Genomic DNA, 26227 nt, shown 5'->3' with positions numbered 1-26227 from the left:
GGACCTAAACAAGCAATAAGCATGCATATTTGGAAACCCGTCGTAAACTATTTCTTTTTTCGCACTCTCCCGGCGTACCCCATAAGTTTGCCAGCTGGCTGTTAATTTAGATCACGTGCGACTATATAGTTCTGCCGCACTCTGCCCAGCTTGCCGTTGTTTACGAAATCGGCATTTATTTGCAATCGAATGGGAACGAACCACGACAGGTACAACAAACGTCCGTGTGGTGGTAGACGGAGAGCGAGGTAGAAATGCATGAACAATTTTCTTTTCTAAAAGGTTTTTAATAATGTAGTGATCCCTAGCAATTGGTTTGAGTGTGGGTTTTATAACACATAGGATGGGCCCCTTCAATTACGTTCGAAACGAGAACAAAATGATTGATCCCTATTCTCAAGTGACGTCTAGGGAGAACATTTAGATCGATGGTGCGTATGCTGCATCTATAACATCCATTCTCCGGAAACCAAAAAGCGCTGTATTAAGCATGAGGTAACGAACGTTTGCCGCAAGATCAGCAGCAATCAAATGACTAGTGTAAGCTGTCAAACACGGTTCATGAAGAAATATTATATGTTAGTGCCTGCGGAGTCGACAACGCCACGATTTATGTTTCAAATCGGATGTCGTTGCTAACTGCAAATGCAGTAGCAACCTCGCAGCAAACAGATTGCAGCAGTTTCCCACGTGCGGCCGGTGAGCGTATCCTGCAACGCGCGCACTCCTCGCCGCGAGCGGCGCTTCCGTATACGCGCCGGAGTTACGTTCGCCCGTTGCCTATAGAGTTTATCCTCCTTCTAGGCTGATGGTGAAAATCTCTCGGTGGTGCAATTTGTCTGCATGACGTCAGCGAGAATCCACGAATGACAGTTATGGCGTCTTTCTTTTCCTGTAAATCAGTTATAAACGCCGGTGAACTTTGATGCGCTTAAAGGAACGCTGGTTGTGCTTGGCAAGGGTGCACGATGTACCGTGTGCAGCAGCAATGCCGAGACTTCCGCATTTCTCCACTGCAGATTCCGCAGGGCTCTCGCCAATTATTTCTTGGACCTGAGTGAACCACGCGCGTAATTACTTTGTATAAATAAAGCTTCTTCTCTCTTTCTCTCTCTGCAAACATTATTTTGTCTGAGAACGACATATTCAACCCGTAGTCAAGTTCACATTTTTAGTTCAGTTTAACCTTGCGTAGTAAGACTGCGATGTAATGATCTGGAGGACAAATCTGGAGTCGGGTGCCACTTAAGTCATTCCACGGCTCTAGCATCCGTATGACGCTCGCAGTAGAGCCAATAATTGACTGCGGGTCAAATATATTCTGTAAAAGGCTGAACTGACACACATGTATCCTGTTTCAGGGAATAACAATAACACGGCACCCACTACATTCTTTGCAACATGCTCTGAAAGAATTATCCAATGCGGCGAGCTCACGACACTGGTTTAGCCTATTCGACCATATGTGATCTGAATGCGTTAACATCATTCCCTGTCTTGAAGGCCTGTGTCCGTGTGAATTTCCCTCTCGTCATCTTTGAATTCTTCGAACTGACTCTGCAGTTGAATCACTTACCTTACCAGTCTTCGCCGGAGATGTGACGCTCTGCTTCTGTTTAGACTAAGGCTGGTTGGTTGGTTTGTAGGGTTTAACGTCCCAAAGCGACTCAGGCTATGAGAGACGCCATAGTGAAGGACTCCGGGAATTTCGACCACCTGGGGTTCTTTAACGTGCACTGACAACGCACAGCACACAGGCGCGTTGCTTTTCGCCGCCAGCGAAAAGCGGCCGCCGAGGCCGGGATTCTATACCACGTCCATAGAAACAGTAGTCGAGTGCCGTAACCAGTGCGCCATCTCGGCGGGGGTAGTAAATTCGTTAAGTGCTGTGAAACCGAAGTGGAAACCTCAGGCACGGACCTTAACATCCTCGAGGCATTTCGGGTCACTGCAGCTGGTGGCATTCGCAGACATGTTGCCGGGTCCATTCGAAACCATCAGACCGATAGAATCCATCTCGTCCTTGATGAAGGCCACGACGTTCCTTTCGTCTTGACGCATTAGTTGCATTTTCAGTGCAATCTGCGGAAGATTCGTCGATTACGCGTCATTATTTTCGGCTTCTCTTTGTTCTTGTTTATTCGCTGCCATGGCAGATGGTATGAAAGGACTGTGAGGATGCATGAACTAGAAGATCGATATGAGAAATGCACGCAGATACACCGTTTATTCGAACAATGCAGCAAGCTGGGGCCAGCGGGCGAGCAACTTCTCAACCCTCAAAGTAAAAAATGGTATTTCAGGTTTCGAACCAGGCAGGGTCACGGGCTATAAGGATCAGCAGTACCTAAAGGTTCATAACTATTTCGACGAAATGAGGGGTATAATGCGTGCTAACATTGACAACAATCCGGCGCCTTTCGAGTTTTGTCTATGAGCGGCTACAGCGGGTGGCTGCCGACACCATACTTATGTCCTCGCTCATTGATAGGAGCCCTCCTCGAATTTTCACTCTGCTGTAATTAGCCACAAATAAATGTTTCCACGATCATCACCTCTGCAGTTAGGTGCCATAACCACTGTACTATAGCTGCGGAAGGAAAAAATAAGGCAGAAAAGAAAACAAGTGATTCCAACGGCCACGCGCGAATTGTGCTAGGAACACGAGCTGCAGACCCATTCTGCACAAACTGTCAAACCTCTGTGGTGCCCCCATGTGGGCAGGCTGGGCGGAAGCAACCCTTCTGATGTGTTCGCTGATCCTGTGTGGGGAATAAGTGGGCAACCCTTTGGTTCTTCTATTCCTTGCGTTTCAAGGCGTATTCCTTAGCTTTTAACTCCCGCTCGTCCGTCACATCTTTCGCTGAAGTAGTAAACCATCCAATCCGCATCACCTCCTAGCTTCTCCAGCGCATCGCATGGTGGATGCCGCACGAGTACGCGTGTCCACCAATCCAACTCTTCGATGCCCTCAGGATTCTCTTGCATCCTCTTAATTGCGGAATGCCAGTATCTCCGACTCTCTCGAGTACGCAATGTTTCCAGGAATTTTATTAAAGTCGTATATCAACGACGCAATAGTGCTGATACCGGCTGAACTCACCACGAGCTTGAGACGTCTTGTGCTGACGTCCTCGAGAGGATAGATAGCCGAGACTCGCACCCAGTTTTATTCATCCTTGCCATATATTGTGGCAGAAAATAATAAAATCTTCTCTTGAAAGAATATTTTAAATTTACTTGTTTACGTGTAGGAAACGAAATTGTTTGCTCACTTCTAGGTCATGGCTTTTTTGTCAGTGCATTCCAGAATTCAATGGGCATGTATGATAAATGTGTGCGAGATGCTATTGACGATAGACAGTTTTCTGATCCCACCAGAAAACTTCCGGTGTTTTCGGTTTGATGTCTGACCAGTTTACTTTGAAGTATTCGCATAAACTGAAAAAATGCAAATTGGTTCCTTTGATTTTTTTCAAACTCAATAAAATCTGAATTTATAGATTCAAACTGTGTTCTGGTAGTGGTAGCGATAGTGGAAGCTGTAGTATACGACACACAGAGTTTGACGATAGCAGGAAAAGCAATGCCGACTTGGTTGGTGGTTGCTTTGTTGGTGAAAAGCCTGATGTCATTATGAGTTGTCTTTACCTGAGCATTGTTCACGATCACCATATAGGAGCAGTAGAAGGAAAGCAAGCAAACAAAACCGAAGCGGTGATATAAAAAATGACTTGTGCTTCACACGACACAGTTTTACTGATTCGTATGAAGTAAAATCGCAGGTACTGTTATTCGACCGGTAGGCTAGTTCACTTAACTAACTGTGAAATATGAAAGGCAGATGTCTATGCGATGCAACGAGGCGGTCGCTCCGTGGCAACAATATAGAGATACCTGCCCTGTATACGTTCTATAAGGAGTTGTACATGCGTACTGTGCCTAGAAGTATGCCATGTCGCATTTCTGAGGCCACCGCGGCGTGAATCACTGCAAGTAGTGACTGATCCTTCAGAAGATTTCCGCGTTTAACTTGGCTAATATTCTGAGTTTTGAGTTTGGCGGGATATATGAATCGTTGCGTTGAGTGGGCGGAATATTCAGGCATTGCTGCAAGCCTACTAGCCTGCATCGTATGAGGGTTGAGGGTACGTCAATGTGCGCCGGCTTATTTTTAAGTTGAGTCTTTCGTTATGAACTTGCCTCCACAAGTCCTTCGCTGACTGTGTTTCCGATCAAGACTTGCTTCCTGATCAGCCGTTCGCTGCGCAGCGGCCACCTCTGCGGGAGGTAGTCGGAGTCGAAAGAAGGCCCCGCAACGAGGCTGCCGTAGGCGCGCGCAGTCACAAACTCGCTGGCCGGCTGCTTCAGTAGGCACGCCCACTGCAACTCTCCACTGTCGTCCAGCCGTGACTGCGAAACACGCAAAAAACATGTCACAAATGCCCAGTGATCTCGTGCAGCGACAGCAGTGCCGTACTGAACGCACCTCATTGCAGCCTAGTGAGGCAGCGACCACGGATACCTCGCTATTCGTGACCAAGGGCTGTAGTGGCGAGCCGCTCATGAAAGCCAGCCGTGAGATGGGCCACAGATCCTGGTCCCCGACGGGTGAGATAAGGTGCAGGCCTAGCGACAGCGCGCCGGCACCGTGGCCCAAGATGACGATGGATGAGCGGTTCCCACCGAACTGCTCCGCGTTATCCACCGTCCACCTCAGCGCCTGCATTTCAAATATGAATGCGAAAGCATCGCGTTGGTAAAAGGAAGCCCCCTTAGGAGTTATCCGGCATTACCATTTATACTACAAAGTTATAATAGAAAAATAGGTCGGTTGGTACATGCTAAGAGAGTTTAGTTGAATCGAGGAGAATAATACTCTACACAAAGAAGCACACAACGTACCGTAAAGTACTTGAAACACCTGCGAACGTTCCTAGACTTCTCAGTGCCAATGAAAATTTCTGAGGAACGTTCTTTTCATGATTATTTCGATAGAGTATGCCGCGTTATTCTGACCTGTATCTGATCGAATAGCGCCAGGTTCCCAGGAGCACGGTCGGTGCCGTTGCCGAGGAACCCAAGCAAATGAAGCCTATAGTTGGGCACCACGACCACCATGTCTCCGAGCGCACACAGGGCGGCTGCGTTGTATTCGCGGGACCACTTGAAATCCCGGCCGTGGAGAACAAAGAGCACTGTGCGAGGTTCGCCCTGCGTACACCATGGCGCAGTTCCAACACTGCTGGCTTTTTTGCCATTCTGTTCTCACAATTTTCAGCCTAGCACAATATGTCTTAGAGGGCACGAGCGCAGACTGCACAGCTTTCTTAAAGATTAGAGTGACCATACTGTTCGTTAGACCACAGTTGTACATATTCAATTAGAAAAGGGGTTTTCGCCTTAAGATATTAGTCGAGGATAAATACAGTGGTTGAGTTATTCTAATAAAATACAGCACTTACAGTTAATTTTATACAAAACATGATTCTATAGTGAGAGCATGTCGAGCAATGATACCTGCTGCGAGCAACATTTGCTTTCATGAAGGGATTACTGGGCCAATTATTTGGTTGTCCTTGATGCCAATCGTTGCGCATTGTTATGCAGAAAGGAAGCCACATTGTTATGGATTTTAGGGCCTCAAGACGAGCTAAAAAATGGCTCGACTGTTACTATACTCAGTAAAGAAAAATTTTGGCGCATCTCCCAAAATAATTTATTTTTAGGTATAACCCACTGTGAACAAGGCTGATCTTAGCTTGGGCTTACTGAAAAGCAGGTGGCAGCTCGGATTGTTGTGCGCATATACCTTACGCATTTAGCACAGCAAGCAATATTGAACAAGAGCTAGGCAAGCTCAATGCTATAGCATGCATTAATAGGAAGAAAATGCATGCAACAACCTATTGCCAATGTAATCAACACTAGTGATGAAGATGAACAATGCCAAGGGCTCCGCGAAGTGTGATACCAAATAATAGAGAACAAAACATTATATTAAACCAAACAACTAGAAAGTAGATATAATAAAAAGGTGCGACGTTTGTAATAATACTTTAACTTTTTTTTTTTGACCTCGCTCGGTCATCTAGCACCCGCTTGGTAATTGCCTGAAGTTCAAAGCGAAGTTTCTATACATGTGAAGTGGCAGGGTCAGCGGCTGCTGTTCAACGTTGTGTGCGGCCTTTTGCGAGCGTCTCCGTGCTAAGTGGGTTATCTGTGTAGGTATTTTGTTGTGCTGTTCGTGGTAAAGCTTCACAGCAAGGTGAGGACTGTGCGTGCTCATTGAGAAACTAATTGCTTTTTAGTGTGCCCATTTTCGAAGGATGCGATATATCTGAGCCAGCGCTCGGAGGCCATCTGCCACTTTTTCGAATTGTCATTCGAAAACGTGCCAGATGGTTGTGCGGGTACATGACTGCACGAACGCCGTCTCGCCGAATTCCTTTTCAACGGAACACTGAAAGTTACTTGTTATTCTCCTCAAGACGCCTGTCGTGTTCCGAGCAGCCTCGGTTCGCTCCCTTTGCCGCTTGGAGTGCTTACTGCATCGAATTAATGCAACAACATTCGCTGTCTGATCAGGTAGCACGGGGACATTTATATATATATATATATATATATATATATATATATATATATATATATATATATATATATATATATATATATATATATATATTGTAGGGGGTGTGTTTATTCAGTCCACACAGAGGGATTCAGATGCTCAGGATGAAGTCGCAGCGGAGTGTCAGGCGTACCGAGTCACGAAGACAACGACCAACTTCTTCGTCCTCGAGAGCGCCAGCACGCGATGCATGTCAGTGGCAATGACGATGAAGATTACCGCACTACAGTTTCCCCCCGGGTAAAGAAGGAGCCATCCTGGCGACTCATGGAGCCGAAAGGACAGACGGATCGAAATATGGCTTGATTCGGTCCACATGAACTATTTCGCGTCCACGGCGACGCAACTCCGCAGAGGTCGTAACGGGCTCAACTACGTAGTTGACAGGAGATGTTTTTTGAAGGAATCCGTATGGACCGTGATACTGAGCAAGAAGCTTCTTTGAAAGTCCGGCGGTTGTGGCAGGAACCCAGAGCCACACCAAGGAGTTGGGTGCATAAGAAGGAGCCTCGCCAGTTTCACGATGGTGTTTTTGTTGCCACTGGTTTTCCTTTGTAAGCGAGCGAGCTAGCTGGCGGCATTCTTCTGCGTACTGGGCGGCGTCCGAGAGTGGCGTTGATTCAGAAACTTCAGTGCGGTAGGGCAAAAGCGCGTCCATTGTGCAGGTTGGCTAGCGCCCGTAAAGAAGAAGGGAGAGAATCCAGTGGTGGTTTGTATCGCAGTGTTATAAGCGTAGGTTACGAAGGGAAGAACCTGGTCCCAGTTGAAATGAGCGTCGTTAACGTACATGGCCAGCATGTCACTCAGAGTACGGTTGAAACGCTCTGTCAGGCCATTCGTCTGAGGGTGGTAAGAAGTAGCGGTGCGATGAATGATGCGGCATTCTTTCAGTAGGGCCTCAAGAGCGTCGGACAAGAAAACGCGTCCGCGGTCCCTGAGATGCTCCTTCGGAGTGCCGTGGCGAAGAATGAAGTTGTGGAGAAGGAACAAAGCAACGTCTCTTGCTGAGGCAGAAGGTAACGGTGATGTTTAAGTGTAGCGAGTAAGATAATCTACTGCCACGATAATCCACCGGTTTCCAGCGGCAGTAGTAGGAACTTGACTGAAGATAAAGCGCACGGGAAGACACACACAAGAGAAGAAGACACAGGACACGCGCTAACTCACATCTGGTTTATTGCAGCAATAACAGCAAATATATGCTAAAAAGGGGTCATGCGCAGTACATAACAATCACATAAAGACAGAGAAAAAATATAAGGAATATTACAAAACATGATCAAGGAATATCACAAAACCCGATCAAGAAAACTGATCTCTGCCTTCCAGAGCCGCACCGACGTATCGCTGACACACCTATCTCCCCTTTTCCCGATATGGAATGCCTCCAAAGGCTCACGCGCTGTCTTATCACGGCCTCTGCCCAGAATCTTAATGTCAGCCAGTCGCGGCTCGCACGCAGTGCAGTTCGCGCAATGCGCTGCCAAATTTGTCTTTCCACTCCTTAAAGCCCGCAAATGATCCCCTGCTCGATCATTAATACAGCGCCCCGTCTGGCCAATGTAGGCCTTCCCACAGGTCAGCGGGATCTCATATACGACCCCCATGCAGCAGTCGACAAACCGCTTAGCATGTTTTTTCTCACAACCGCTCGGTTTTCCAACACGCGAAACGCGAGAGCACGGAGCGGAGAACACCACCGGCACGCCATGTCTGTTCGCCACTTTCTTCACGTGGTACGCAACTTTATGCATATACGGTACCACAACAGGTTTAGCCGTATTTCTCACCGGAGCAGTTTTCTTCCCAAACATGGCTCGCTTGGTTTTCCGGAGCAGGGCTTCCGTCACTCACATAATGACCGCGCAGGGGTAACCAGCAGACAGCAACCGCTGTCTGCTGGTTACCCGGGCCAACACAAGAACCGGGGCAACACAAGAACCAATACATATCCCTTGTTTCTGGCGATAAAATCTGTTCTCAAAGAGATAAACGTAACACCAATATAAAACTCAAGCACACATATAAAATTACCCACTGTTAGACCACTAGAGTTCTGAAATTGCACAACCCCACTCATTTCAGAACTCTAGTGGTCTAACAGTGGATAATTTTATACGTGTGCTTGAGTTTTATATTGGTGTTACGTTTATCTCTTTTGAGAACAGATTGTATCGCCAGAAACAAGGGATATGTATTGGTTCTTGGTGTGCCCCGGTTCATTGTAATGTGTTTTTAGCTTTTGTTGACCGCGCCCTTGAGCAGAGCTTTAATGGGAAAGGTGTGCTAAAGGTATTTCGGTACGTGGATGATTTTCTAATTGTTCCTAACAAGCTACCAAACTCGACGTACACTGACGCGGTGGGTGGGATTTTGGACAACTTTCGGCAGAATGGGAGAGGTCTGGTTTTCACTCATGAACTTCCTTCACAGGGTTCATTGCAGTTTTTAGATATTAACGTTACTTTAGGGAATGGTCATGTTTGTTGGGTGTACGCTCCGCGGGCACAGAAACAACTTTTGCCCTACTCTTCGGCACATTCTAAAACTGTTAAAAGAGCTATCGCTATCCAATGCTTAGGGTCTGCCCTCACGAAGTCGTGCCCGCATGCTGTGCAGTCGAGTTTTAATAGGCAAATACAGCGGTTGCTGTCTGCTGGTTACCCCTGCGCGGTCATTATGTCAGTGACGGAAGCCCTGCTCCAGAAAACCAAGCGAGCCATGTTAGGGAAGAAAACTGCTCCGGTGAGAAATACGGCTAAACCTGTTGTGGTACCGTATATGCATAAGGTTGCGCACTACGTGAAGAAAGTGGCGAACAGACATGGCGTGCCGGTGGTGTTCCCCGCTCCGAAGAAGATGGCGGAGCTTTGCTCACGCATTTCGCGTGTTGGAAACCGAGCGGTTGTGAGAAAAAACATGCTAAGCGGTTTGTCGACTGCTGCATAGGGGTCGTATATGAGATCCCGCTGACCTGTGGGAAAGCCTACATTGGCCAGACCGGGCGCGTTATTAATGATCGAGCAGGGGATCATTTGCGGGCTTTAAGGAGTGGAGGGACAAATTTGGCAGCGCATTGCGCGAACTGCAGTGCATGCGAGCCGCGACTGGCTGACCTTAAGATTCTGGGCAGAGGCCGTGATAAGACAGCGCGTGAGCTTTTGGAGGCATTCCATATCGGGAAAAGGGGAGATAGGTGTGTCAGCGATGCGTCGGTGCGGCTCTGGAAGGCAGAGATCAGTTTTCTTGATCGGGTTTTGTGATATTCCTTGATCATGTTTTGTAATATTCCTTATATTTTTCTCTGTCTTTATGTGATTGTTAAGTACTGCGCATGACCCCTTTTCAGCATATATTTGCTGTTATTGCTACAATAAACCAGATGTGAGTTAGCGCGTGTCCTGTGTCTACTTCTCTTGTGTGTGTCTTCCCGTGCGCTTTATCTTCAGTCAAGTTACAATGCCCCATCTAGCCCAACTTCAAGTTTTGTTAAAGTAGTAGGAAGGGGGCCACAGAGATCTATGCCAACGCGGTCAAACGGACGAGCAGGACAGGGTAACGGCTGCAACGATGCAACAGACGTCTGAGGAGTTTTTCGGCGTTGACAAGATTCGCAAGCGCGCACGAAATGTCGTACAAAGCGCTACCTTCCACGCCAGTAAAATCGCAGACGTAGGCGCGTGTAGGTTTTAATTACGCTACCGTGAGCACATTGTGGGTCTTCATAATACGCAGCACAAATTTCGGCGCGGAGATGATGCGGGATAACTAGAAGCCGCTTCCGTCCATCAAGCAAATAATTGCGGCGATAGAGAAGACCGTCACGAATGGAGAAGTGGTGGGCTTGCCCGACGAGCGCTTTGGATGAATGACCGGGAGTAGGACTTGAGAGAAAATCCAAAAATGCCCTTATCCAGGGGTCATTCCGCTGTTCGGTAGCCATGTCGATAGTGGTAATAGTAGACAAATCGTAAGCACAGACGTGGTCAGACGAGGTATCTCTAGGCAATGGCGAGCGGGAAAGAGCATCCGCGTCCGTATGCTTCAGACCTGACCGATAAATGACATGAATGTCATACTCCTGGAGATGGAGAGCGCGAGCAAGGCGACCACATGGGTCTTTCAGAGAGGCGAGCCAGCACAAAGCGTGGTGATCGGTCATAACATAAAACGGTCGGCCATACACACAGGGACGAAATTTCCCGATGGCCCAAATAATGGCCAAACACTCCCTTTCTGTGACTGAATAATTAGACTCTGCTTTCGTCAATGTTCGGCTGGCGTATGCCACAACATAATCGCTGAAACCAGGCTTACGTTGGGTAAGGACGCCACCAAGCCCAATACCGCTGGCGTCAGTGTGGATCTCCGTAGGCGCAGTCGGATTAAAGTGGCGTAGAATGGGAGGCGAAACCGAAAGACGGCGTAAAGTGTTAAAGGCTTTGTCGCAGGCTGGAGTCTAGGAGGAAAGGTCGGAGCTGCCGGCAAGGAGCTGGGTCAGAGGAGCGATGATAGAGGCGAAGTTCAAGTTGAAGCTTCGAAAGTAGGAGCAGAGCCCGATAAAGCTCCGGAGCTGCTTCAGGGAGGTTGGCTTCGGAAACTCTGCAACTGCGCGAAGTTTGGTGGGATCAGGAAGAATGCCGTCCTTAGACACTACGTGGCCTAGAATTGTGAGTTTTCGAGCGGCAAAGCGGCACTTCTTTAAGTTAAACTGAAGCCCAGCGTCGGCGAGACACGTGAGGACATGCTTTAGGCGGAGAAGGTGAGAAGAAAGGTCGGTAGAAAAAACTACGATGTCATCCAGATAACGAAGACAGGTCTGCCACTTGAGTCCACAAAGAACAGTGTCCATCAGGCGCTCGAAAGTTGCTGGGGCATTAAAAAGGCCAAAGGGCATAACGTTGAACTCGCATAAGCCGTCCGGTGTTATAAAGGCAGTTTTCGAGCGGTCATCATCAGCCATCGGTACCTGCCAGTAGCCAGAGCACAAATCCAATGAGGAGAAATACTCGGCTCCCTGGAAACAGTCCAAGGCGTCGTCGATTCGCGGCAGAGGATAGGCATCTTTGCGAGTGATCTTGTTTAGCCTACGGTAATCAACGCAAAACCGGATGGAACCTTCTTTCTTGGTGACCAAAACAACCGGAGAAGCCCATGGACTGTTAGATGGCTGTGCGACGCCCCGGCGAAGCATGTCGTCTACGTTATCAGCAATGACTTTGCGCTCAGAGGCTGACACGCGATAAGGACGCTGTCGTTGAGGTGCGTTTGTACCAGTGTCGATTGTGTGCGTAACAACGGACGTGCGACCCAGAGCAGTGTGAGGAAGGTCGAAGGTAGAATTGAAGTTCTGTAGAAGAGCAGCGAGCTGATCGCGTTGTGCGGGTGGAAGATCAGCGTCAATAGCTTGTTAAAGAACATCGGGTGGTGTCGAAGCGGTCACTATATCGCAAGAGCTGAGAACATTAACAGCTAGTAGGCGTGGCAGGAAGAGTATTTACAAGCCCGGGATCAAGTTCTTCAATACGACCGAGAAACTCGCCGCGTAGCAGGACGGACGGGCACGAAAATGGATTTGAGACGTACATTGCACTAAGGCCATCTTCGAACTTGAGGACAGCAAATAGAAGCAGGAGGCAGGGATGGTGTGAAGCGGCGTCGGAAGGTCTGAAGACAGTCAAACTAATAACGCTTTCACAGGACAGTGGAATCAGGGCAGCAGAAAATGGAGGAATGTCTGTGTCATTGGCGACGAGGAGTTTTGCAGGCCGGGTAGGGACGTCACACACAAGACGGTATCATAAAGAGGTAAAAAGAAAACTTCCGCTCAGGCGCAGTCAATAACAGCATGATGAGTGGAAAAGAAATCGTAGCCCAGGTTGATGTCGTGTGAGCAGCGAGACTACAATAAACTCGATGGTGTATAAGACGTCTTCGATGAGAACACGGGCCGTGCACGCCGCTAATGGATGAATGCGCTGTGATGAGGCGGTGCGAAGCGAAAAGTCGGAAAGCGCGGTGGTCACCTTAAGAAGACGATGGCAAAGAGCTTCAATGATGACGGATACGGCTGCGCCCGTGTCGACAAGAGCGAATATTGCGACGCCGTCGACAAACACTTGTATTACGTTAGTGGGAGAACACCGAGGACTTGAAGAGTTCAAACCAAGCGCAGTTCTTGCCCCGGGAACTGCGACTGTTAGTTTCCCTCAACAGTGCCGGTAGAACGTCGAAGTGGGGACGGGGAACGGCGACGAGGGGAAGGTGATCGCCCAGTGGCATAAGTTTGATTGCCGCTAGATACAAAGTCGAAACCGGGCGGAGTTCTCGGCGAGGGCTGGTCCGTATCGTAGGAGTAGTTCCAAAGGTCAGCTCGAGAAGGTGGACGACGTTGGCGGCAAAGGCGCGCGACATGGCCCGGCAGCCCGCAAGATTAGCAAACTGGCTGGTTGTCGGCGGTTCGCCAAGGGTTCGTAGATCGTTGGCGTACCCTTGGAATAGGGACATGGAATGCAGACCCAGGCAAAGGCGAAGGAAGGTTGGAAAGAGCGGACTGGGAGGAAATAGATGCTGATGGCATTAACGGCCTGGCCGCAACTTGGGCGTAAGTCAGTGGTGGTGCCATCACTTGCGCTGGCACGTTGCTGGGCGGCAGCACAGGGCTGGGCGGGAGCATGGAGCTGGGCGGAAGAACATCAGCGATGGGATCTTGCACGGCAAGCCGTATGGTAGGGGCCAAAGACGGAGCCATGTCAGGAACAAGGCGGCCAGTATCCTGTAACTGAGGGATCAGTGATAGCTGGCGGGCGACCTCTTCTCGAACGAACGCTTTGATTTGTTGAAGCAAAGGGCTGTCCTCTGATGGAGTAGAACCGCCCAGCGCTAGGGCAGAGATGGCGCCGTCACTACCACTAGACCGCCGGGTAGAAGCGCGCTTTTTACGAAGCTCGTCATAGCTCTGGCAAAGTTTGATCACGTCACTGACCGTGGCAGGATTTTTCACCCACAGCATCTGGCACGTGTCCTGAGAGATGCCCTTTAGGATGTTTTCGATCTTATCCGCTTCGGACATTAGGGGGTCGACACGCTTGCAGAGGTCAACGATGTCTTCTATATAACTGGTGAACGACTCTTATGCATGCTGAGTGCGCTCGCGCAAGCGTTGTTCTGTTCGGAGCTTGCGAACTGCAGGGCGGCCGAACACTTCCGAAACATTCTTCTTAAATGCAGACCAAGATGGCAGGTCTGCCTCATAGTTGCGAAACCAGAGGTTCGCCACCTCAGTCAGATAAAAGATTACGCTACTTAGTTTGGTAGTGTCGTCCCATCTGTTGTAGCTACTGACACGCTCGTACGTCGACAACCAATCGTCGACGTCTTGATCGGCTGTGCCACTGAAGAGGCATGGGTCACGCTGCCATAGAGCTCCAGAACAGAGGACCGTGGTTGGGAGGGGTGGCGATGTGGAGCCGGTATCATCCGGCATGGTGGACGCAGATGGCAATGTGCGGCTTCTTAGTTCCAGGGTGAACGGGAACGTACCCAGGAGCACCTGCACCAATTGCAGGGGGGCGTGTTTATTCAGTCCACGCAGAGGGATTCAGCTGCTCAGAATGAATTCGCAGCGGAGCGTCAGGCGTACCGAATCACGAAGACAACGACCAACTTCTTCGTCCTCGAGAGCGCCAGCACGCGATGCAGGTCAGTGGCAATAACGATGAAGATTACCACACTACAATATATATATATATATATATATATATATATATATATATATATATATATATATATATATATATATATAGAGAGAGAGAGAGAGAGAGAGAGAGAGAGAGAGCGAAGTGTAAGCTTCATTTAAAGAAACATTTTATGGGACTCGACGTTTCGACCATAAGCTGGCCTTCATCAGGAGTGCGAATGCAAGCGATGCGGGTAGGTTCTATATGCGAAGAGTGGAAAAAGAAACACGTGTCGCAGAGGCGTACAATGGCATTGTAGTGGTGGGTGGGGTAAAAAGCAGGTGCAGGCGGGGAGTGAAAGGAAGTGCAGGTGAGGAGTGCGAGAAAAAAAAAATACGGCACATGGAAGAAAGCACAGTAATAGGTAAGACCACAGGCGACAAAAACAGGAATTGTATGACCTTCATTGCGTGTATGGTGGGGGAGGCTGACATTCCTTCGGTTTACTGGCAGGTGAGTTTGCGGCAGGAATTCAAGGTTTAACTGAACTTTGAAGTGGAGAAAGAATACCAGGGCTCTCATTTATACCGGCCCGCAGGGCATTAAAGTTAAATATAAAGTTGGTTGGTTGGTAGGTTTGTGGGGTTTAACGTCCCAAAGCAACTCAGGCTATGAGAGACGCCGTAGTGGAAGACTCCGGAAATTTTGACCACCTGGGGTTCTTTAACGTGCACTGACATCGCACAGCACACGGACGCCTTGCTTTTGGCCTCCACCGAAATATAAAGTAGATTCTCGTTATTCCCGTTCGCGGTTGCTGTGGAAGCCGCTGTAAAGCAGGAATACTTTAAGTTTGCCGAATCTAATTCGACAAACTTCTATAGAAGTGCTTTGCTTCCCCTTAAGAAATAGGCATCAAAAGTTCGATTTAGTATTTGCTGAATTTAGTTACATTTTAATTTATGCAATATCTATGCAATGCTTGTAAAGTCATCTTCTTGGTGGCATTGTCATGATTGCATAACTGGAATAAATTCGTTATTTCTAGCAATTTTTATGGAAGAACGCAAGTGATGGTTGAACCTTTTCTCTATCACATAGTTTTTTTTTGTTGCGAGGTGCTTTGCTACTTAATCCAGTTCTTAACTATATTATTTCATTTGTCCTTTACGAGAAAAGTTGGCACTACCCTATGGTTAAAACCATTTTTTCTTATGTGCGCATATAATTACGATATATAGCAAAACGCTTTGCAGCATGATACTTGAGGTGGAGTTCTATATTAGTTTATAGCAGCAGCACGAATGAGCCGACATGACGAGCATTCTTGTTTACAGAGCTGTAGCCCAAAAAAAAGTCGAACCAACACGGAGCGAAACCGCCGTTCATCTAAACTGCAGGTTGCGTACATTTTGCACTGCAATAACTGGTACTGCAAAACCTGCAATAACAAACACGTTTTTAATAACTCCCATAAAATAAAAAGTTGCATAGATTTAGTGAGTAAAAAAGAACAGTTCACAAAACGTTTATTACGCTAGCATCAGGTCTCCAAAGTTGCAACTTTTTGAAATGACAAAAACGGCGTTTTCCGCCTTTAGTCATATACGATTTTAATCAATCCGGGAAAGCTACGCCGTTTCTTGCCAAACTAAAGCCCATTTCTTTGTGTCAAGGCATGTTTACATGATATAGAAAATTATTATGCAACAAAAAATGGTCATGGGACCTCAATTACCGTTATTACCCGAACACACCCATAATATATATATATATATATATATATATATATATACATCGCACAGCACTCGGGCGCCTTGCTTTTCGCCTCTATTGAAAAGCATACACACACATATATATATATATATATATATATATATATATATATATATATATATATATATATATATATATATGTGTGTGTGTATGCTTATGCAATGCGCCTCTATTGAAAAGCATACACACACACATATATATATATATATATATATATATATATATATATATATATATATATATATATATATGTGTGTGTATGCTTTTCAATAGAGGCGAAAAGCAAGGCGCCCGTGTGCTGTGCGATGTCAGTGCACGTTAAAGAACTCTAGGTGGTCGAAATTTCCGGAATCCTCCACTACGGCGTCTCTCATAGCCTGAGTTGCTTTGAGACGTTAAACCTCACAAACCTAACCAAACTATATATATATGTGTAGGCATGTGTGTGTGTGTCTGTGTGTATAGAGCGCAAGGAAAATTTATGGAGTCGCGTACAGCGGACGAGAGTTCAGTTGTACGGGCTAGAGCTATATTAAGTTTTCATTACACTGAAGCGTTACCGTCTCAGTAGTAGCGGTCACCATTTGACTTTCTTCCCTCAGCTTTCGTAGATCGTTTTTTTTTTTTTGCGCTAGCGTTACAGTTATCCCATCCGAGTTTCCCTGACATTTATGGTAATGCAGCGAAACCTTCAAAACTATTCTTTGTTTTTTAGCAGCCGTCGGCATGCGGGCTTAACACTGTGATCTTGGCTTTTACCCGCCCTAAGGCGCACGCGCACAGAAAAGACGGCCATCGCGACGCCAGCTAAAGATTTCGGCGGCTGTACAATCTGCTTATCTGTTGTGCAGAAGGCAACACTCTATGAATTTATTTAACAGGTCTATTTCTCTGTAAATCTGATTTAATTCCCACGTGGAATTAAGGTTTATGCGGCACTACGCGCACATTGCGCTGATGAAGATGTCACTTCGGTTATGAGGTATCGGTTATGAGATAATAGAGTTCCTACGGGAAATATGCCGGGATAACACAGTAGAAATTACATGGGAAGGGATAAGATGTGCGGAAGATGTCAAAGTATGCAAAGGATTAAGACAAGGCTGTCCTCTATCACCGCTGCTGTTCATGCTTTATATAATAAACCTGGAACGGAGGATACAAGATAGTAACCTAGGTTTTAACCTCTCATATAGATTAGGTGGAAAGGCGGTAGAGCAACGCCTCCCCGGTTTGATGTACGCAGACAATAATGTGCTGTCAGCTGAGAGTCTGGAAGAATTGCAAACTCTAGTTAAGTATTGCAGAGACGAAGGGGACGCTCTAGGCTTCAGTTTTAGCGCAGTTAAGTCGGGTCTGATGATTTTCAACTGCACAACTGTTCAGGATATTAAAATACAAGGCCATGAAATACCCAGAGTAGCAGAATACAAATATCTGGGGGTATGAGTAAACGAAGGATTCGCATACATTGGAAAGCATGAGCAATCACTTAAGGCCAAAGGGCGAAGGAATGCCGGGATAATGAAGCATAGGGCATTGTGGGGATACAACACAAATGAGGTTTTGACGGGTGCTTGGAAAGGAATCATGGCGCCCGGACTTACTTTCGGAAATGCGGTTTTGTGCCTAAAATCAGAGGTACAGTCGACATTAGAAATAAATCAGAGAGCCTTTGGACGGTTAGCACTAGGTGTCCACGGCAAAACCACAAATGAGGCGGTACAGGGAGATATGGGCTGGGCAGCTTTCAAAGTACGGGAAGCTCAGAGTAAAATATTATATGAGGAATGCCTAAGGAAATTGGACAATAACAGATGGGTAGCTAAAGTATGTAAATACCTGTACTTATAAAGCGTTGACTCACAATGGAGGAAAAGAAAAAGGAAACTAACTAGTAAGTGTGCTAGTCACAGGGACGGAGAAATAAAGTGCATCAAGCAACAGGTGAAAAACACAGAACCTAAAAATTGGATAAATTCGATGGAGAAGAAACAGAGTGTGGAATTATACCAAAAGTGGAAAATACAGATCAGGAAGGAAGCTTTCTCTGATAACTCAAGAGGCAGTGCCCTACTTTTTGAAGCTAGATCAGGGTGCCTTAGAACACGCAGCTACACAAAAAAATTTAACAATGAAGATGACGCATGTGCTGTATGTGGTAACCCCAGTGAAACAATTGGCCATATTATACTCGAATGTCATGGTATCCACCTGGAAGTTGATGCAGGCGTAGTAACTATTCCTGAAGCTCTGGCGTTTAGAGATAACAGTGGCCGGGTGAATAAACCGGCGGTGGAAACTAGCAAAAAGCGACTGGAACATTGGTGGCTTAAAAGCAGAGAAGTGACATAATGTTAGTAATGTAGAAACAAAAAATTTTAGAAATAGAATGATGGTTTAGGTAACCAATCTATATCAATAATTAAGATATAGGGAGCAATGAGCAGGATAGCTACTGCTACCACCCCGTTTCAAAGGGGACGCTCCTATATTCCATCCATCCATCCATCCTTTGGGCCTGTAGGTCGCAGCAGCCGAGCAGGGGTGCCTCCCAGTCCTCCGGGAAGGGTTAGGATGGAAGAAGGGATGGATTTCGTTGGCAAGCCCATACCATGTGGTAGGTGCCAGCCACCTCCCCTCCGTACTGGCACTGGCCAGTGAATTGGGAGTCAAAATGTTTAAGTACTGCCGGGCACAGCATCGTGTTAGTGGAGAGGCACATGAGCAGCCTCTCGTTTGCTTTTCCTAACCCTTTGTCGGGGTTAGAGTACTTGCGATGCGAGTTTTGATAAAAAAGTACAATATCTTTGAATGTGTAGTCCGCATTGGAACCGGTGTCCACAGCCGATTCGAGTCCACAGGAAACTGCCCGGAGAGAAAGCGCGTGGGCGGCTGCGTCAGCTGCCTCGTTCCCTGCAAGACCCAGGTGGCTAGGAGTCCAGACGAGATATCGGCACGCGGGGTACGTGTCCCGACAGCAATTATAAAATATTCTATATGCTAAGGGGGTGGTCCACCTTTGGGCGACATTCCAGCAAGCCCCTCGTGAGTCGGTGATGATGTATTTAGAAGTGTTGTCTTAGGCGGCGAGTGCAATGGCTACCTCTTCAGCTTGTGTTATAGATTTGGCCTTGAATGTAAAGCAATCGACTGTGTTCCCGTTGTGAACGACTGCGGCCGTATACCAGCCCCCCGGATGGGGGCCCGAGGCATCCACGTAAGCGCTGATTGGTTGCTATAATGGCGGGACAAGGCACCCGCCCGCGCCAGGCGCCGCCTATTATGGTCTTCTCGTGACATGTTGGCAGGGAGAGGCCGCACTCTGAGTGCACGTCTCCAGAGTTCTGGGATGTGGAGCACCTCCTCTGTGAACTGTGTATGTTTAATGTTCAGCCGGGTAAGAAGGCGGCGACCCTACACTGTCTCTGTGAGGCGGGTATATTGGTTCATCAAATGTGCTTCCCGAAGCTCCCTGAAAATGTTCACCACACGTAGGGCCATGAGCCAACTGTTAGAGGTGGAGATTGAGAGGTCGAGGGCATGTTTCATAATTTTTCGGGAGGTCACCTCGAGGGTATCCTCCTCGTGCTTCCACAAGTGGAGGTAAGGAGTCGAACACAGGATTTGACTGTTTATTAAGGCGTTTGCCAGCCGCAAGGCATCCTTACTTCGCAACCCCCCGCGTTTCGCAGACACCCGACGGACCATGCGGCCCACCTGGTCCCCCATCTGGCGGTGCTTGGCTAGTGTTGTGTCAGGGCGTCTTTGGTGATGGGGACTGCTCGCAAGCGAGAGTGAGATTTCTCAGAGAGGGGCGGAGATGCACAAACTGTGACTTCTGGGGGGAACATTGAAGACCACAGCGCCGGGCATAGCGGTCCACTATGGTCGCCGCTGTTTGCAGGTAGGTTTCAATGTCGGCCACACTGCCTTGCGTTGCCCGTAGGGTGATGTCATCGGCGTAGTGCGCGTGCTGCACACCTTCGACTTCAGCTAGCTGGGCCGGCAGATGCATCATGGCAGTGTTAAAAAGCAGCGGGGAGATAACTGCGCCCTGAGGTGTGCCCCGCGGGCCGAGCATGAATCGTCCGTGCTCCTTGTCTTGTATTTTGATGTAGGATTGTCGGTCTGTAAGGAATTGTCTTATATAATTTAACGTATTGCTGCCACAGCGTGTTTCACCTAGATGGGAGTATGACTCTTGTGTGACGATATCGAAAGCGCCTTTTAAGTCTAGAGCGAGTACAACCCAGTCATTGTGGGGGCGTTCGAATGGGTTGAGAATTTCTCTGTTAAGTTGGAGAAAGACATCCTGTGCGGATCTGTGTGGCGAAATCCGAACATGGTGTCCGTGAAGTGTGCCTGTGTTCAAGATACTCGGATAGCCGATCGCGCACCATAGTCTCCATTAGTTTGCCCACACAGGAGGTGAGAGAGATGGGGCGGAGGTTATCTGTGTCTATTGGTTTGCCAGCTTTCGAGATGAACGTCACAAGTGCCGTTTTCCAATCGATGGGTAAGGGGGTTTCCCCTGTACAGATTGCGTTAATGTATTCGAGTAGGCACTGGTTCGTCGAGTCAGGCAGGTTCGCCCAAAGCTTGACGGTAACCTTGTCCCGACCAGGCGCGGTGCCTCTCTTCATTTTGACCAGACTGGCCCGAAGATCGTAAAGCTGGAAAGGTTTGTTCAGCTCCGAGTTCTCCTTGCCTGCGTAGGAGTAGACCGATCCTCGGGGGTCTTGAGCTGTGCACAAATAGCGGTCCCGGAGCGATTGTACCAGCTACATAGTGTTGCCTTTAAAGGAGTGGATTGCTCGGTGTAAATATTTTTGGGTTTCGGTGCGGGTCTGCGTTGGATTGAGGAAAGCTCGGAAGAGCCTCCATGTATTACGGCTAGACATTTGTCGGGGCGCTGTATTGCAACGATCCACCCAGTTCGAGTCAGCGAGCTGGGCCGCGTATCGGCGGCCTGGTGGGCGATATCGGCAAATACGTTCTTTAAGTTTGCGGTTGTGTTTTTGGCGACGCCAGCGGCGTGTAAGGCTGCGGCGAGCTTCCCAGAGGTGAATGAGGTGATTATCCATGTCCGTTATTGCCTCTGAGCTGGATCTGCGTTTCATGTGTGCGGAGGTGTGACATCAGTGACCGGGACCAGTTGGTGTACCCTTGCTCTGGTATGGTAGTGTTGGTAGTGGTGGGAAAATTTTGTCGGAAAGTAGTCCAATCAGGGATGTGGGCTTGAGTGGTAGGATGCTTGAGGGGGCGTGTGTAGACCGTGATATTAAGAAGGCAGTGGTTGCTGCCGAGGGTTTCCTCGGTGTTAACCCAGTCTACGTGTCGTATGTTGCGAGTGAAGGCAAGATCCGGACACGTGTCCCGTGTCACGGAGTTACCTACGCGTGTTGGGTAAACAGGGTCGGTGTGGAGGGTGAGGCCCAGTGTGGACACAAGCTCCGCCAGTTTGCATCCTCGCACCTCCTCTTTACGGTACCCCCACAGCTGATTGGGGGAATTGAAGTCACCTAATATCAGGAGGTGGCCTCGACCCGCTGTCTTCAGCGCACGGCTAAAGATGTCTGCGAACGTCATTCGCTTTAGTTTGGGGGAGCAGTATATGTTCAGTATGTGCATGGGAGGATCTGAGCGGCGGAGGGATAAGATCGTCCCCATGACATACGAATCGGGAAGTGTTAGGTCCAGATCCACTTCTGTGGCCCTGTATGATTTGTGTACAGACAGGACGAGGGGTCTCGCTGGAACGTCGTGTAGTTTGTTAATTTGGCCGCCGCTCCTGGCTCCTGGAGGGCGACCACGCGGGGCTGAGTTTCGAATGTTTCTAAGTAGAGGCGTAGACTCGCGCGTTTTTGGCGGTTCCTGAAGTCCCTACAGTTCCACTGCGTTAACAATAATGATTGACATAATTTGTGGGGGGGGGGGGGGGACTGCTGGTTAGGCTGTCCCGCGATGAGTGATATTTAGTGAGACTGGTACAGACGCCACCCCGGAGACAGCACATGAAGTAGGTGCGGGGTTGCAGTCCTCGTTATCCGAATCCGCAATAATTCGGGAGTATTTTGAGAGACGGAACATATGTTTAAGGTTCCGTGCTCGACGGCCTATTTTTGTGAGACGGGACATGTTTTTAAGGTTCCCAGCCCGACTGCTCGTTCTGGGATGATCCTTCATATATTTGGAGACAGTTTCAGGAACCATTGACAAGCATTTGGCTGCGACCCGGTCCATGGCGGCCTCCACCTTGCTTTGCAGTTGGGAGGCGAGACCGCCTACATAGCGGCCATAGCTGCCGCGACCGCAAGCGGCAGCTACGGCTTACTCTCCATGGCGTCTGAGTTCTGGGGACTCGACGCGGCTGTGAGTTTAGCTTCCAAAGTTTGAATTTTAGCGAGCAATTTTTCGTTCTGTGCCCTGCGCAGCTCGAATTGTTTGCGGCTCTCGGCGTCTACGCCGGGGACCGCGGGAAGGAAGGAAGGTGAGGAGGGGATAGGAGAGGAGGGAACCCCTGCCGAGCTGCTCACCTGCTTACGTTGCGGCGCGGAGGCATGGGCGCCGGCAGCGCCATCTCTCTGAAAAGGAGGGTGTCTGAAGGGCCGGCAAGTGTCTGTCAGTCTTGTCGATTGGAGGCAATGGGGGCGCCTTCTTGTTTTTCGATGACATCAGGTTGCGGGAGGAAGAATCGTTGACATCACTGTCACGTGAGCCGGCGGCGCGGTTGCCGCATTCCACGCTGTCATTGGCTCCGCGAGTGGCGTGACCTGGCTTTTTGCCAGGTGCGTCCGTTTTCAAGACGCCACGTTGCCGAGGCCTGTTTTTGGGCGTCCGAAGTCTTCCGAATTTCGCTGTGCAATCCTGTGAGCCCGTGGGGTGGGACAAGCCGCAGATTACACACGACGGTTTACATACATGTGGAGCTTGACCTTCTGAAGTAAGCTCCACACATTGGCCACACAGGTCGCACATTGAGGGGTTCGGAGCAGCACACGTGTCTGCCCGATGCCCGATAGTACCGCACCTCATACACGCTGGCACAGTACGCTCGTATTCACGCACGACAGCCGGTTCCGAATTGTAATGCACAAAACGCGGCACCACATTTCCCACAAAAGTGAGAACCGCGACGTTCGTCTTTCTCAGCTTGCGTACGTCTGCGAACTCGCCAGCTCGCCACTGCACTTTCTCTTTCAGGGGGTTGCTTGTCTCCTGGTTGGCCACAGAGATCACACTACGGCAAATTTCACCGATCTATTTCAAATGTTCACGCATAGGGAGGGGTCCCTTGTCGGTATCCAATTTGAAGTGGCGAATTAGGCGGTCAGCTGTGGGTGGGTCCTGGGTTCCCACTACAAGATTTTGGCCCCATGCCGGGATGATGTTGAGAGTGGCTGCCGCCTGCTTGCCAAGGTGGGCGGTGAGCGCCGCTCCCAGTTCGCCATGTTGGTACACACTCCGCAAGTTCACCGTGATGCGGGGCTTGAGGATTACAATAATGTCTTTGGGGTGCGGGTGTGGCATGGGTCGTAGATGCCATTGCATGCCTGCTGCAATTTTCGGTTGGTTAGCAGTTCGGACAGGACGGGCGTGGGGCTGCGCGCCAGCGTCCTTGTTGGCTTGAGGTTGGGAGGCCGCTGACGTGTCGGCCGCCATCTTGCCTCCGCTTCTGGACTGGAAGCGGCGTTGTACAAGTTTGAAAAAATTCTTGTTCTCAAGGGGCTGTGAGACTGAATAACTAGTATCTTGGACCGTCGAAATGGTGGACCATGACATTTCGAACGGAGCAAAGCCGCGTTGCAAGGTAGAAGTCATATTGGTGAAAGAGGGGTGAGCAACCCAGCGGCGCGGGGAGCGGCGCAGCCGTTAGGCTTAGCGCCGCTGCCGCGATGCATGGGTGAAACGCAGCCCCTAATCGGTGAATAAAACTGGTGGCTTCAGATGTCGGGTCACTTGCGTGATGCAGTCGCTGATTTCTTCAAGGGTCGAGTTGCTGTGCGACGATCACCAGCGAAAACTCACTGAGGCGATGCACCATGCGTCCGCTTGCTAGAAGCAACGCGTTCCATCACACCCCCCCCGTATAGTGAAATGCTCTAAGACCAGGACGCTGATCCAAATCCGGCTTATACATTCAAAGATATCGTAAACTATACCAATCTAGCCACAGCCTTTACCCCCGCCCATGTAAAGGCCTTTCAAAGGCGGATGAGCTTCCCTTCGTCTACAGTGAGAATGATAGCGAGATTCCGCGAGTGACAGATACTGGGCCTTTCCTTTCGTGTAGACAAATTATAGAACGCCGATGAACATTTTTGCGTTCAATGAAATGCCGGTTGTGTTCGACAAGGGGTGCGCGATGTACTGTCCCGACAGGTCATGACATCACAAGACAATTAGGCAGAAGAAGAAGAAGAAAACAGAGAAGCAGGAAAAGGAGAGAAAGAAAAACATAAGAAGAAAAATTAGAATAAGGCTGGTAACTTACGCTCTCGCGTCATTCTCTTAAAGGATGAGCTTAAGTGTCCCCAATAACATAGCACCTTACACTCATAGGGCGTGATAGGGAAATAATGTAGCAGACAAAAGAAGCTTCCGCCGTTGCTGTCGCAATTCAACTAGGGTTAACTAGAGTTAAACCACAACAAATTTTTGTTTATGCTCCTTGTTGGGACACGCCGCTTCATCAGATTATTTGTCGCGCAAGATGAGCCGAGATGTGTTTTGAAGATTTTAACATCCCTGCCTTCCGCCCTCCTTTTCCCCTCATCCTCCAACCACTGGAGTGTGTTTCTGCAATGTTCCAGGTTGTGCTAATCACAGTTTGCGGCTTTATCTAGATTTCTCCTCACCGACTCTAAATTGAGCGTTGAGGGATGCGACAGGTATTCCTTGTTTGACGAGCACCGAGCACGATTGTTGCTATCGCCGCCGCCAATTGCTTAGTTCTTTTGAGCGCGCCAGTCAGCGCAACAAAACAGTTTATTCAAGTGAAGTTTAGGCCTCCTCATTGTGGGTAACGTAATTGTCACCAGTACGTGACGCCTGGTGAAGGTGGTGGCCCTCATTTTCGGGACTCCTCCTAAAAGTCGGGACAACAGTCTGTCCCTGTGGCCCGCTTTATCTAATAAAGCACGAATATTTTCCAGCTATGCTTGTCTGACACTATATTCAGGTTTGGGTGGTTACTCCATTGAGTATAAGAATGCTGAGTCTGTCCCTTTGGAATATGTGCTGGTTTTCTCCCTTCCTTTGCCGTCTTCTAATTGCCGGTTTCATTCTCAACTGCACTCAAACAGTACAATACGAGTCCATTTGAATGACAATGGCTGGCGAGCGCTGAAAGGCGCCCTTCTAAAGGACGGCCTAGAAATTACGGCAGGGTGCATCTAGAAAATGCCGCCTTGTAATTTGCGTCAATATTATACCTAGTCATGAAGTCATTCAACGCCACAAACTTTAGTTCCCCCCCCCCCTCCTAAAAAAATCAAAACATTCAGGTGCGCTGGAGTGCCCACGAGCCACAATGTTTTGATCGTATGGGCTTCTATGGACCGTCTATGGAAAATAATTCTACCTTAAGACAGACGCAGCAGCTGACAGCTGCCGCAATAGCTGGACGGGGATAACAAACGCGCGCGGTCCGACAGAGCATTATCCGTGGCGCAAGCTGCGGCGTTACTTGCACCTCCTGCTAACAACATAGCAGTTTGGAGGGGCTGCGAATTGGACAAGGGGCGCATGCTCAATAAAAGCTCTTGGCACCAGGCAACGTTTACCCCAGATGACATTGACCCACGTTTTTCATTCGTAGCCGCTGTCCACGACTGCACATTGGTAGGAACATCTGGGTCGCTTGTATCGGAACTAGCTCCACAACTTAACGAAGGGCACCTGGCTCTAGAAAAATGATATCGCTCAATGCATCTTAGTTACTTAGCTAACTGAGTGGAATATAAATAAATATTCTACGAAGCGCTACATTATGTTAAAAATATACCGTTGGTTTCACCAAAATTCGCTGCACCGCGTTTTGTGATTACTTGGGAATAATTACGTGAAACACCACATGTACACACACACACAAACACACACACACACACACACACATATATATATGTATGTATATATA

The 26227-nt window shown here is 48.6% G+C and overlaps 1 protein-coding gene across 1 annotated transcript in view; it reads right to left on the bottom strand.

Moving 5' to 3' along the window:
• LOC146200462 (uncharacterized) overlaps positions 1 to 26227 on the bottom strand; it is a 142115-nt gene that overhangs the window by 53630 nt on the left and 62258 nt on the right. Inside the window, exons 6-8 of the mRNA XM_084592372.1 lie at positions 5020 to 5214; positions 4490 to 4723; positions 4204 to 4413 (exon numbers count right to left, since the gene is read on the bottom strand). Of these exons, the coding sequence (XP_084448498.1) occupies positions 4204 to 4413; positions 4490 to 4723; positions 5020 to 5214 (639 nt within the window). The remainder of the gene's footprint in view (positions 1 to 4203; positions 4414 to 4489; positions 4724 to 5019; positions 5215 to 26227) is intronic.

The sequence above is a fragment of the Amblyomma maculatum genome, chromosome 2 (assembly GCF_055883805.1).
Source record: "Amblyomma maculatum isolate TAMU_Amacu chromosome 2, ASM5588380v1, whole genome shotgun sequence".
Lineage (NCBI taxonomy): Eukaryota > Metazoa > Arthropoda > Arachnida > Ixodida > Ixodidae > Amblyomma > Amblyomma maculatum.
This window is presented reverse-complemented; position numbering and strand designations above follow the sequence as displayed.